The sequence below is a fragment of the Schistocerca americana genome, chromosome 1, assembly GCF_021461395.2.
Source record: "Schistocerca americana isolate TAMUIC-IGC-003095 chromosome 1, iqSchAmer2.1, whole genome shotgun sequence".
NCBI lineage: Eukaryota > Metazoa > Arthropoda > Insecta > Orthoptera > Acrididae > Schistocerca > Schistocerca americana.
Window position 1 is genome coordinate 724,385,227 of NC_060119.1, and position 14,374 is coordinate 724,399,600.

Here is a 14,374-nt window from a genome sequence, read left to right on the forward strand (position 1 = left end):
ACCAAAAAAAGGTGCCCCACTGACACCAGTAACCAAAGGGATCTTTCATTGTATGGTGGTCTCCCCCCCTCCCCCCTTCCTGTACATTTACTCCAAGAAGTTCAGCCAACCTATCTTTCCCTTTCCTATTCAGATACAGACCACGTCTAGTATAACCCCATCTCCCAATTGTAGCAACGGGCACTGCACTCATATGAGAATTCATTTCAGTCAGCAGTAACCTGCTCAACTCGGAGTTAACATGACTCACAGCAGTATTAACTCATGACTGGTCATGGCACTGCAGGACCTCCATGAAACTCACATTTGTGTGTGTAGTAAGTACATGATTGGTACGTGCATGAGACACAAGTAAGCCATTTATAGAAGAGATGTTGCATTGATGCACATGTTCAGTCATGCCATGGCTCACACCTTTGCAAGACATGACGGTACCATCTCTCAATGTGATGATGTGCAGATGAGCATGAATGGTCGTGCCATAGTTGGAACTTTTGCAAGACATGGCTGGACCATTTCTGGAAGTCACAGTGGATGTGGTATGAGTGTTGAGTATGTGGTGTCATGGTAGTTGACATGGCAAGTGTCTGGTGCATCAACAAAGGATGTCAGTGGTAGGACTGAAGAAATGAGGGCTGGCTGTTGGTGGCAAATGTTGGCATGCCAGGGAGACTTTGATCTGATGAAAGTGATGGCATATGTTAAGTGCAGTGTGAGTGATGTGAGTCACTAATTTATTAGCCGGGGTGAACTTCGAAGAATGTGGGCAGTGCGGTGGACATCAGTGGTGGATTGGGACCTGTGAGGAGGCAGGAAGGATAATTACTGATCTGTTTCAGGTTATGGTTGACATTGGTTTACACAGAGATGTCATCACATAGAGTCTGGCATTGCTATGGTGATCTCATATTGGGAAGAGGTGCTGAAGTTGTCAGTGGCAGTTGAGGGTGAACTACGCAGTTGAAAGTGGCAAATTCTGGGTGTGGCATTGTAGAGCACTGTCAGTATGTGTAGATGTGTTGAAGTCGATTGTGAAACAAGGTGGATGTAACCAGTGGGTGTGATGTTGTCATGTGAGGATCAGCAGCGGGCAATGTTTGAGCTGAGTGGCAGTGAGTGGTATGCAAGAGATGTGGTATGCGAGAGATGTAGTGACTATGTGCTGTACAGCTTGAGGTGTGTTCCAGGTGATACCAGGGGTGGGGCAGCCTGGTGGTGAGGTAAAATGCTTTGTACCAATGTGTGTGTTTCATTGTGTGTCCAGGATTGTTGACAACACAGATGCTGGTTGGAGCAGGGAGTGGGAATGAGTGGACATTGAGTGTTCATGACTGGTCGGTGGGACTGGTGTCATGCCTGATGCAGCAATCCGAGCAGCAAACCGTGCACAGGAGTGCAGCATTTTGTACAGCCAGCATGTCATTGAAGTGGTTATGAATTCCATCCATAGGCCCGGTTGTATAATGTGCTTAACAGAGAATATCCATATGAGGTGTCGGGATGATAATAGTTGTAGGGTGCAGATCATGGGTCAGTGCACTGTGATCAGCGAGCTGGAAGCTTTGTGCAATTGAAGTGCCATAGGTCCATCCATTGTCAGTGGCTGTCAAGTGGTAGTGAGTTAGGTCAAAATGTGGTTCGTTGGAGGTGATGAGGCAGGTTGTGTGATTGAAAATGCAGTGCCTGGAAGTGGGATGAGTGAAGATGGAAATCCCACAGTATACTCATTGGAGTCAAAGTCAATGAGAACGTTGCATTCATGTGTGCAGTCAGAGCTGTGAAGACTGGTAGCAGTCAATGTCCATTGACTGAGAGAATATTTGCTGCTCTTTAGAGCATTTTGGTGACTAGAATAGTCTTCTTGGGTAGATGAATCTATTGGGGGGACTGTTGAGAAGTCAGCTGCTTCAACATGGACCTTGTAGTGCATGAGGCATTTGTCATTGTGGCTGGAGCTTACTGTGCCAAGTGGTGATGATGACATATGTTGCCTGGTGGTGGTAGAAGCGGTTCTGCCTAGGTGTGGTGTGGTCATCGGCATTCTGCGCATGCCCAATCTCAGTGTGCCCTATGGCGTTCTGTGCAGACTTGGTAGTGACTCAGGTGATGATTTTCTGCACAGGTGCAAGTGAGTACAGCATGGGTGGCAACGAGGTGGGGGTTTGTTGATGTTGTGTGAAGGTTGCTGCACCAACAGGATGCAGTGATGTCAGAGTTGATAGCAGTGAGGCAAAGTTGGTCAGGCTTGGCCACTGCTTGGAAGTAAGCACACTGATGCTGCAGCATAACACTGTCAACATTGTTGTCAACAATATAAATACATTGTCAGTATTTGATTGAATGTTCTTGATGTAATTGTTCATTTGTGATGCCAATCTTCACAAATTAGTTGTTGACAATTGCAGATCAAGCTTGAGGTCATTCCAGGTAAAAGTGAGTACGCTTCAGATTTTTCCATGGCATAATGAGAATGTTCAGAATCCAGGCAGCTGGCAGTATCAAAGGCAGGTCAAATAAATTCACATGTGGTGCGAAAGACATGGCATCTGTGGCAAATGAACATGACTCTGAGTAGGCTGAATGTTGCAGTTCTGCAGTTTCATGGTGTTTTTGCTAGATGAGAACAGTGATGAGATGCCACAGCAAATTGTTTGTTGCTCTCGATTGTTTGGCTCCACAGTCATAAGTTGAAGCATTGTACTGGAGCATATCACTTGTACAATTTTTCACTGTAGGTGATTGAAGTATTGGTTGAGAAACACTGCACTGTCCACAACAGGAACTGTTGACATGGCATGTGAATTTTGGCACATGGAGGTTACTTGCAGATCATATTGTCATAGTGTAGAAACTATATCAGCATGAAAATTACGTCATATGTGGTTGTTGCAAATTGTCAAGATCACCAGTGTGGAAGTAGAGTATGATGTGGATAGGATATAAATGAGGTATGACATGGTACAGAAGACTTGCACTTTATAGGACAAATATATAAACAGCTAAAAGACACACAACTGTTCACCATGGATGTCAAGAATGAAATGAAGCCTCTGGTCAAGTCACAGGTATTCTATTCCCATCATATAAGCAATGGATGTTGTAGTGGATGTCTCCACACTAATGTCATCTGCAAAATAAATTAACCCTGGTTATTGCCTATTACAAGGAAGATAATTTATGTATATGAGGAACAACGACTGACCTAAGATTGAGTCTAACCCCAAATGTGAATTCTCCCCACAGAGGAATCTCCCATGATTACACTGGTTGAATTACTAACTAACTTCCTGCATTCATTTTGGTAGATATGACACTATCCATTGGGTGGCTGTACCATCAATTTCACAAAATCTCAGTGTAGCTAGGATAATGTTGTGATTCACACAGTCAAATGCATTCGATATGCCACAGAAAATACCAACTAGTGCTATTTTGCTGTATGAGACTGGGTTCCACCTACTTTTGCAGTGCAAGTGCAATTATTTTTAATATTATTATCTTAACTGCAACAAGTTGTGAAGAATCTGTGTTCTGCAAAAACAGATGGAACTAAGTCCTATTATCTGTCTGCAAATGTGGACACTTTATAGAGCATCACAAACCATTGTGTGATCATTGTTAACAGATTATTTGCCTCATGAAGTGAGATTCTTGCCTACTTATTTAGATGCTCTGGCTGTTCTCTTTGTTCCTCTAAATAAGAATAATAAAGGCAGATCAATATTGCAGAGTTATGGCTGTGTTTTTCTTATTTCATTTTCCAGTTATTTTGTTAGACGTAAGATCTAATAGGTAATTTGTGTTTGTTTTTAAAATACTGTTTAATAGATACCAAAGTGAAGTTTAAGTTTCTTTAAATACTGAAGTTGCTTACCTCATCTAAAGGCAATTTTAACTCCATATTGTTTATGTAGGCAGCTAATGCAGATACTGAATGACCAATCATCACCATCTGCTGGTGAAGAGAAACTTGCAGCATTGACTGCAGGAGACCGCACTCATTGGTCAAAAACCAGGAAGAGATATTTTTCTGATGGTGTGAACAAATGCTCCTTAGATACAATAGAAAAAGCAGCATTTGTTGTCTCCCTAGATGAAGAGCCTCTTGAATATGATAAGGTAAACTGACCATTACAAGTTTCTGTTATAAGTGACGCTCCTGTGTATTCTGTTAGCTACTCTCTAACATTAAGGTACAAAAAAGTACAGAACATGGGTTTATATAGGTGCAAAAATATTGAAATGAGTAACAAATCAGATGACAGACCCACAAGTACAGTTAAGGACTACCATATTATTGATAATGCCAAACTGGGTACTCTTCATTGTAGTTTACTATTAATCCACAGTCCATGTAAACAACCATGTTACAACTCATGCGACATGACTTGTGCTTTCATGACCAGATTCCTTGAATTGTGTAGCATGTTATACAGGGTACCTCAGAAATACTTTTACAAGTTTCTAATACAAAACTAAAAAATAATGTATAAATAGTGTCTGAAATATATCACCCAGTGCATCTTGAACAATGTGATGGATATATACGGAAGGCCCATCAGGCAAAAATGACATGTGCTATTGTATTTGTGATGCCACATCCAGTAGATAGTCCTGAAGTTTGTTGTGAATAAAGATCTTGTAGACTGCAGCACTAAGATCTGCTGGAAGAACCTGTGGACTTATCAGACACCCACATACAATAGCGTTTCATAGATTAATCTTAAGCTGCTATTGGTGTCTGGCTTGAAAATTACAATGAGGATTTTTGTCTGCTCACAAATGTTGGTTGTTCTGTCTTCTCCAAATTTTGCCCCATCTGCAAACAAGACTGAACATGTAAACTACTGGTCAGAGATTTGTATAACAAACCATTGTCAAAAGTTATGCTGTGGTTGGTGGTCAGCAAGTAACAGATGTTGTAAATATTGGATATGTTACATGTACAATAACTGCCTATGAAATACCTTCCATATTATCACATGATATTTTAATGTGTGTGTTGATAACTGGATTTTTCTACTGATGCATATGAGTGAATCTGGGTCTACCTCCATCCATACTTTTTGATATTATGGATTCTCTCTTAATAATTGGACAATGGTCTGGAAACTCATTCTTTTTACAGCAGTCCTGTTCACAGTCATTCCCATTTAATTGCTCTACAGAAATATAATTTTTTGCATGTCTATGAATTGAATATGCTGCTATGGTTAAATGGAATATTTATGAGGACACTAGCTACAACCAAGCATATGGAATGCTGAATAAAGTCTAAACTCAAATGCACAAACTTACCCCAAAACACATTGAAAATAATCTTTAATTAATAATTCCAAAACAAAGAATATTTTGTTTATTATGTTTATATGGACTTTTTCCTTGTTTTTATGTGAGGAATCTGCTCCTTAAAATTTGTGAAATTTTTTAATGGTTAAAAATCATAGTTCAATCACAGCTCTATGCTTATGTCAAAAATATGAAATTTATAGTTGCATCTTGATTATGGGGCTATTTTCAACTAATTCCAAGAAGCTGTTACATGGAACCATAGTTTCTAGCTTTAGAGAGTTCATAACAATTGTGGAACCCAAAGTAGAGAGCTTTTTGTAAAAATATTTTTTCATATATCTCGCAGTCTTGTAATCCCTCTGACATGAACCTTCATCTTTCACTTTCATTCACAGCTTTGACCTCTTGCCATTTTCCTGCCTCCAACATTCTTCCTTTTTCACTTTCCATGTCATTTGGATTGCAGTTCCCTCTCTCTCTCTCTCTCTCTCTCTTCCCCCCCCCCCCTTTTCTTTCTTTCCCTGTGTGTGTGTGTGTGTGTGTGTGTGTGTACTCTAAAATGATGTGCTGTGATTTTAATGTCACAAATTTTCATTACACTTCAGGAAGATCCCAGCAAACTTGACAAGTTTGCTTGCAGTCTACTTCATGGCAAAGGCTATGACCGTTGGTTTGACAAATCAATTACTCTTTGTGTTGGGCGTAACGGACATGTAAGTAGTCAGATTCATACTTTCTCAAACTTAATTTTATACATTAAAGTGTCCTGTACTTAAACATCATGATAGATAAAACTGATGTGAATCTGATTGTAAATACAGGGTTTTTATAATTGAAGTTAAAGTTTCAAAACACTGTAGAAATAACACCACCAGTCAGAATCATGTCAAATTGCATTGGAATATTATTGGAGAAGGGGGAAAACGTATGGAAGAAGGAAAAAAAAAAATGTTAACAATAGATGGCACTGTATGTGTCTGAATACATAAAACCTGTCATGTGCACAACCCATTGAGCTGGTATAAACACACCGGATACACAGCTTTTCCTCATTTCGTGTCTGCGACGTTTGCCATGACTGTCACAATGCACGATCTCACTCTGCTTGTGAAGCTGAATTACAAGAATGATGACTGTGCACAGGCTGCTCTGCAGATGTTCCAGACACTGAAAGGTTTGAAAAAAGGCATTGGTCTGATGACTGCCATGCGTCTGGAGAAAATGATTCAGAAATTTGAAAAGATGGGTTCTTTTAGTGTGCAACCTGGTGGAGGAAGGAAACCAATTGATTTGACGTCAGTGGAAGCAGTGGCTACAGCAATGCAGGAGGAGGTGATTGGTGATGTGCAAACATGTAGTGCATGGAGAATTGCCTGAACATTGGACATATGCATGAGCACGGTGTGTAAAATCGTACAAAACATCCTTCTTTGCTATCCATTCAAAATTACGCATGTGCATGAGTTGCTTCCTGTTGACCTGCCAGTGAGAGACACCTTTGCTTTAGAATTTCTTGCTTGCATGATTGGCCTTGGAAGATTTTGTGGACAGACGAAGCCCACTTCCATCTGACAGGTTATGTCAATACACAGAATTGTCAAATATGGGCAACAGAAAATCCATACGCAAATAAACCAGTATCACTTCATCCTGAAAAGGTCACTGTGTGGTGTGGGTTTACAGCATCATTTATCATAGGGCCATATTTTTTCAAGGAGATGGATGCTTCCAATCTTGTTACCTGTACTATCACTAGTAAGTGCTATAAGTGTCTTTTGCACATTCGTGTCATCCCAGCTCTCCAACAGTGTGGATGTGTGGATGGGATCATTTTTATGCGAGATGGTGCACCTCTGCACATTGCAAATCCAGTTAAGCAGCTGCTGAAGTGCCATTTTGGAAATGCTAGAATTATCAGCCACCATTTCCCTATAGCCTGGCTGTCTGATCACCTGATCTTAATACATGTGACTTCTGGCTATGGGGCAATCTGGAAGTCATTGTGTTCAGTGTTCCAACTGCAAACTTAGCTGCATTGAAGGCATGCATTGCACAACACGTTCTGAACGTGAACCCGGAAACACTTTGATCAGTTGTGGAACACGCTGTTTCTCAATTTCAACTTGTTGCAGAAAATGGTGGACAGCATATTGAACGTGTTTTGTGTCATTCAAATGGAAATTAATAATCCGATTTGATTCTGATTGATGCTTTTTGTGCGGTTTTTGGCCTCAGGACAATTAAAAACAAATTTTTCCCATCCGATGTGATATGACCTTCCCGTGATGGATGGGCTATCACACCTGTACACCCATGCAGACAGAGTAGAACAGTTTGTTTAACATCAAACATACACCCTAGGCATTGTTGTATGATTCATTTGTCATTTTTAGTTGACCACTATTAAATTATGATGTTTACAGCACCATCTATTGCTACATTTTGTAACTATTTGCTTTTCTTCTGCCATGCGTTTTCCTCCTTCTCCGATAATATTCCGCTTTAATTTGACATCATTCTGATGGGTGGTATTATTTCTACAGTGGTTTGAAAGTTTAACTTTAATTATAATCACTCTTGCCAGAAAACAGATGTATTGTAAGAAAAGTGATTCTGTACTAAGTTTATTGTGTATAAGACGTATAAAATTTGTTGTGAGGCATTACGATTAGTTTCAATGGGGGTGGTGAAAAGTTCTTGACTTTTGCTTAACCAGCTTAGCATTCTGTTATCTGTCTTAACTGCTACATGCTTAATCTGAATTTGTCCGTGCCCCTCACAAAATCTTCACATTTCTCATCGTTTATACTCCAGTTAGATGGGTAGATCACATAACTAATGATGAGGTATTGAATAGAATTGGGGAGAAGAGAAGTTTGTGGCACAACTTGACAAGAAGAAGGGACTGGTTGGTAGGACATGTACTGATGCATCAGGGGATCACAAATTTAGCATTGGAGGGCAGCGTGGAGGGTAAACGTCATAGAGGGAGACCAAGAGATGAATACACTAAGCAGATTCAGGAGGATGTAGGTTTATTTATTTATTTATTTAGTCCTTCAAATCCTATATGTATAGAATATATACAAGGATATTGGACATGGTTAGGTATTTTTACAAGATAAAATACAGTTTGTATTGCAATCCTAAGGACTAGATATTGAAGTAATTTCGCAAAGATTCATACATACAACAACCGTTACAGGCAACATACAAAGTAGAATATTAATAATGCATCTTTATTTTTGTTGTTTGGCTTTTATATATTCTGTCAGACTGTAAAAGCAATGATCAATTAAATATGCCTTTACTTCAGCCTTAAAACTACAGAGTTTACCTATTGATTTAATATGGTTAGGTAGATTATTGAAAATCTTTATCCCAGTATGTAGTGTGCCTTTTTGGCACAATGATGTTCTCACCTGTTTCATATGAAGGTCAGATTTTTGCCTTGTATTGTGTGCATGTATATCTTCATTTTTTAATAAGATATATGGGTGTCTACCGATATATTGTTTGATGAAAACTGATGTTTCGAAGATAAAAATGCAAGGAAGAGGAAGAATTGACAGTTTTTTGAGTATGGGTCTGCATGATTTTGTATTGTTTACCCCTTCAATAATTCTTAGTATTCTCTTTTGCATCCTGAAAAGTTTAATATTTGTTGTTGTATTTCCCCAGAAGATTATACCATATTTAATTACAGTGTGCATATAGGAGTAGTATACATTTAACAGGCTGGCTTTGCTGCAACAAGTTTTTAAGATCCGTATCATGTAACAGGTTTTGTTTAGTTTTCTTTGCAAATATTCAGTGTGTACCTCCAATTTTGTGTTGTTCTGGAGCCAGAGTCCCAGAAATTTAGTGCTGTCAACACTTTCAAGAACTCTGTCCCTAAGTTCTATTTCTATGTTTGGGTGGTGTCTTCCTTTTACATTATAGAAGTTCAGTGCTACTGTCTTTTCTTTGTTTATAATTAGCTTGTTGTAGCTGAACCACTGTTCTACACTGTTCATTGTTTGGATAGCGGAGTCTTTAAGTTTTTCTTCTGTTTTACCACTAATAAGGAAGCTTGTATCATCTGCAAATTGGAGGGTAGTTTGGCAATACTTGTTGTACATAAGATCATTGACATAGAGGAGAAACAGAATGGGTCCTAATACAGATCCTTGGGGGACGCCATATTTCACATTTTCATATCCTGAATAGTAGTAGCTGATTTTGTTATGGTCAGTATATTGCACTTCAACCACCTGTTTGCAACCACGTAGGTATGTCTTGAGCCACTCATTGGATATACCTCTAATTCCTAATTGGTCAAGCTTCTGCAGTAGGGCATCATGGTCAATGACGTCAAAAGCTTTACGTAAATCAAGACATATGCCTGTCACAAACTCACTTGCATCCAGTGTAGTATAGATTTCATTAAGAAATTCAAATATTGCACTTTCAGTTGAATAGCCTTTCCTGAAGCCATGCTGTGAAGTAGAGAGAATTTTATTTTAATTTAGGAAATCAGACAATCTCTTATAAAAAACTTTTTCTAAAATTTTTGAAAATACAGGCAGTAGGGCTATTGGTCTATAATTTGAAACACATTCTGGATTTCCTTTTTTGAACAGTGGTTTCAGTTTTGCTGTTTTTAAGCATGAAGGGAAGGTTCCTGATGCCAGTGAGCTGTTGCACAAATGTGTCAAGGGTTCAGCTAATAATTGCATCTGGCACTCCATCAATTCCACATGTGTACCCTGTTTTCAAGGTTTTTATAACTGATAAAATTTCTTCAGTATTTGTGGGTGAAAGGAACCAAGATGTAGACACATTTGTCACACTATTGCATGATGGTGGTGATATTTTGTTGTGTTCTTCCAGTCCACTCACCAACTGTTCACTTATGTTTGCAAAATATTTGTTGAAGGTCCCTGCAATTTCTGTTGGGCAAGAAATCATTTGTCCTTCATAACATAAGTTCATATTTTTATATTGTTTAGTTTCACTTGTTGTTTGATTTTTTATAACTTCCCATATAGCTTTAGATTTGTTTTTTGAATTTTCAATGTATTTGTCATTTGCCATTGTTTTAGCTTTCCTTACAACATTTTTGAGGATCCTCTTGTAATTCTTCAGGTACAAATGAAATTCAAGAGGTATGTTCTGTGTCTTTGCTATATCGTGTAATCTTCTTTTCTCTGCACGAGAGATTCTAATACCTGTTGTAATCCATTGTTCTTTTTGAAGTTAGGTTGACATTTTTGTTTTTTTAATGGAAATGCAGCTTCAAAGTATGACATGAAGTTTTCAAACTTTTTGTCGGTATTTTCACAAGTATACACTTCATACCAAGTTTCTTCACTTAGTCTCTGTACAAAAAGGTTTATTTGTATGTTAGTGAATTTCCTTGCTTCTTTTACAAGTTCCTCTTTCTCAGTTGTTTCACTTGGGATGTGCAAAGCAAAAAACTGCGTATAGTTATCACTGAAGCCAGTATTAAGATTTCCGGCACAGAAATTGTGATTTACATTTGTGTTTATTAATATCTGATCAAGTGCAGTCAGTACTGGGAGATGAAGAAGCTTGCACAGGATAGAGTAGCATGGAGAGCTGCATCAAACCACTCTCAGGACTGAAGACCGCAACAACAACAACAACATACTCCAGTTAGTGCATTACTATTTTACAGCAACACAGTTATTATGATGAATGCTGTAAACTCTCCATTTTTATGAGACAGATTAAAAGATGATGGAATGACAGAGGATTGTTGAAGTAGGAAATAAGAAGACAGAAAGGATGAAATGAACAGTCTGAGGAACACTACCATCTACATATAAAACACATACATGAAGTATTGGCATGATAATTTTCATTTTATTGTACGCAGGCAAATACCACCTGTAAAAACATTATCAAGCTAAACAGAACAGGAAACTCTAAGAGCATGAGAAGCTCATGAAAAACTGCAGTTGTCACATATCGATTAGTTGATTATTTCACTCCAATGCAGTCACCCCCTCCCCCTCCCTTCCCCCTCACCTATGCAAAGTGCAGAGCATCTGATATATAGGGAAATGTTAACTTGATCTTGTGATCAGCTCATTATGTGGACAACTGGGTGGAGTGGACACATAACTCAGTAGGTGTGACAGCTGGTTGGAGACTGGAGGTCAGAATGTGTGCCGTTGGTAGGGGACAGTGCGACAGGAGTGTGAGGTGTTGGTTCCCTCATGTCATCATTACACCATCAGAAATTGGTGATAAAACCCAGTATGCTTAACCCCACACTGTGGAGACTTTAGTGTACTTGCTGTTTCAAACTATATCAATTGTGTGTTTGTCTCTCTGTAGAACCACAAAGGGTCTGGAGTAGGGATATTGTAGCAGAGCTTGGTTGAGAGACTGGAATAGAAGGGAGAACTGATAGAGGTACTCAAGGTACCCTCTGCCACACACTGGTAGGTGGCTTGCAGAGTATGGATATAGATGTAGATGTAGAAGTGTGACATAAGAACAGACTGCTAGTGCCTTCTGCGTGACAAGAAGGTGAGATCCACGATGTGATTAAGGAGGTTGATGTATCCATGCTATGTGTTCCCACAATGACTGTGCCAAACGGGAAAGCTGTGGCTCATCTGTCAGTGATGATGGGGCAAGGAAATCTGCTGGGATGTGCACAGGTTCAATGCAGACCATCTCTGCTGACAAGCAACTGAGGTCTCCTCTGAAGGCTGTTCAGAGACGTAGAAGACCCAGGGGCGAAGCTTGAGTTCAGGTATCATTGTGGCACATGAAGCTGCCTTCTAAAGTGTGGTGCCATCTCTCAACAATGTCATTGCATGCTGGGTGGTAGCTTGTGGTAAAATGATAATGGTAACTGCATAGTTTTGATAGCTCATTGAAAAGGTTGCACTCAAACTGTCGCCCAAGGTCTGCAGTGATGTGGAGAAAGCAACCAAAATGAGCCAACCATATTTCAATGGATGTTCTAGTGCTCATATCAACAGATATGTTGATGACTGGAGCAACCTCTGCCCACAGTGTGCATCTGTCCACCACCATGAATATATATCTATAGTCTTCAGATGGGGGAGGAGGGACTGCTAAGTCAATCTGGACGTAGCCAGACTGAAGCCCGAAAATGTCTCATATTTGCATACACATGGTGTCCAATCTTGTTGTGTTGGCAGTATATGCATGTGCAAGCCAAGGCAAGTGTATCTTTCCTGATTGAAAGCCACACAAATTGATCAGTCATCTGTTTGATGTAATGTTGGCTCCAGTTGTGGATGCTGTCAAAAACAATCTTCCTGAACTGAAGCGTGATGTAAGGCCTTGGTTTGTTTCTAGACACATTTCATCATATACTTGCTGTGCCACTGGGTGCATCCAACAGTTGGAGGGGTAGGTCGGTGGAGGAATCATTCAAAAACATTTGAAGTTGGTCGCAGGTTCGAATCCTGCCTCGGGCATGGATGTGTGTGATGTCCTTAGGTTAGTTAGGTTTAAGTAATTATAAGTTCTAGGGGATTGATGACCTCAGAAGTTAAGTCCCATAGTGCTCAGAGCCATTTGAACCATTTGAACATCTGAAGTTGTTGATCGGAAGACTGAGTATGGGAGAGATCATTGTAGTTCAAACCCAGAATTAGGCTGCTGATGTGAGAAAAGTTCTCAGCTACAATGTTATCAGCACCATGAATGTGGCAGATATCAGTGATAAATTGGCACACATATTTGACATGTCTAAATTGTTGTGAGAGAATGTGTGACTGATCTTTTGGAACACCGACATGCTGGGTTTGTGGTCAGTGTAAATGGTGACAAGAAGGGCACCAACAAGGGAGCAGAAGTGTTGAATGCTCCAGTAGATTGCTAAAAGATCCCTGTCATAAGAGCTCCAACATATTTGGCATTTGGCTGGGTTGCATGTTTTGAAGAAGAAAGTCAGAGGAAGCCAATGTCCATTCATTTTTTGGTGTAGTGATGAGCCGATAGCATATTGGCTGGTGTCAACATCTAAAGCTCAGTGGATGCCAGGAGAGGGGTGAGCAAGTGCCACAGCATTTATGAAGCTATCTTTCAAGTCCTTGGAAGCGGTTTCCATTTGTAGTGTCCACTGGAAGGGGTGCTTTCCTATTGTGTTATGGCCTGTCAGTGCATTTGTGAGAGGTATTTTTGTTTTGGTGGATCCTGGGAGATGGTGATGGTGAAAATTAACCGTGCTGAGGAAGTGCCTCAGTTGTCAATATTCTGTGGCCTTGGAAAGGCACATAAAGTATCCAACTTCCCAAGTTAGCGTGTGACGTCATGTGCTGACACTAGACAGCCAAGGAAGGTTACCATAAGTATACTGATGATGCAGTTGGTCCCATTTGGTGCATTTCTGTAGTCAGTTAATCTCAGTTGCACCATCCTTAAGTGCATTTTCAGTAAATAGCAGTGTGCCACTGAGGTAATTGAAACAAAAGGGAGGGGCCCTTAGAACCTCATCCAAAAAATGTTGCCATGTTTAGATCACATTTTTGAGCCCAAAAGGCATAACCAAAATTCAAACAGTCAATACTGTGTTATCACTGAGGTGAGGTTTAAAATATGTCATCATTTTCCATTAGAATCTGATTACGTGCTTTTTGGCAAACTAAAATGCTGAAAGTGGTTGACCTGCTAGAGAATTTGTGAAGTCCTATATATTTGGTACTAGGTCACTATCTGAGGTTCTTTTTGCATTCACCATCCAATAATTGCTGCAAGGACACCATGAACTGCCCTTCTTGCATACTAGATGGACTGGTGAAGACCATGGGCTGTCTGAATGGCGCGTGACTCCATCCTGCAGCATCTCTTCAAAAATGGTCTCCTGTAGTCTCGTGTGTGTGTGTGTGTGTGTGTGTGTGTGTATGTGTGTGTGTGTGTGTGTGTGTGTGTGTGCACCTTGTGTGACTTCACAGTCTGCTGTGTTTCTGAGGACACAGTTACGTGGGAATCAGGGTTGCACTGTGAAGGTGTTTAGGCATTTCTAATATTTTGCAGGCTGCTTTGTTATTCCCATTCTGGCACCTTTAGAATATCTCCTAACACATTATCC

The 14,374-nt window shown here is 39.9% G+C and overlaps 1 protein-coding gene across 1 annotated transcript in view; it reads left to right on the top strand.

The window, feature by feature from the left end:
* The window catches only part of LOC124610430 (carnitine O-palmitoyltransferase 1, liver isoform-like), a 202,861-nt gene that overhangs the window by 143,008 nt on the left and 45,479 nt on the right, over positions 1 to 14,374 (top strand). Inside the window, exons 8-9 of the mRNA XM_047140158.1 lie at positions 3,915 to 4,119; positions 5,898 to 6,005. Coding sequence (XP_046996114.1) covers positions 3,915 to 4,119; positions 5,898 to 6,005 — 313 coding nt within the window. The remainder of the gene's footprint in view (positions 1 to 3,914; positions 4,120 to 5,897; positions 6,006 to 14,374) is intronic.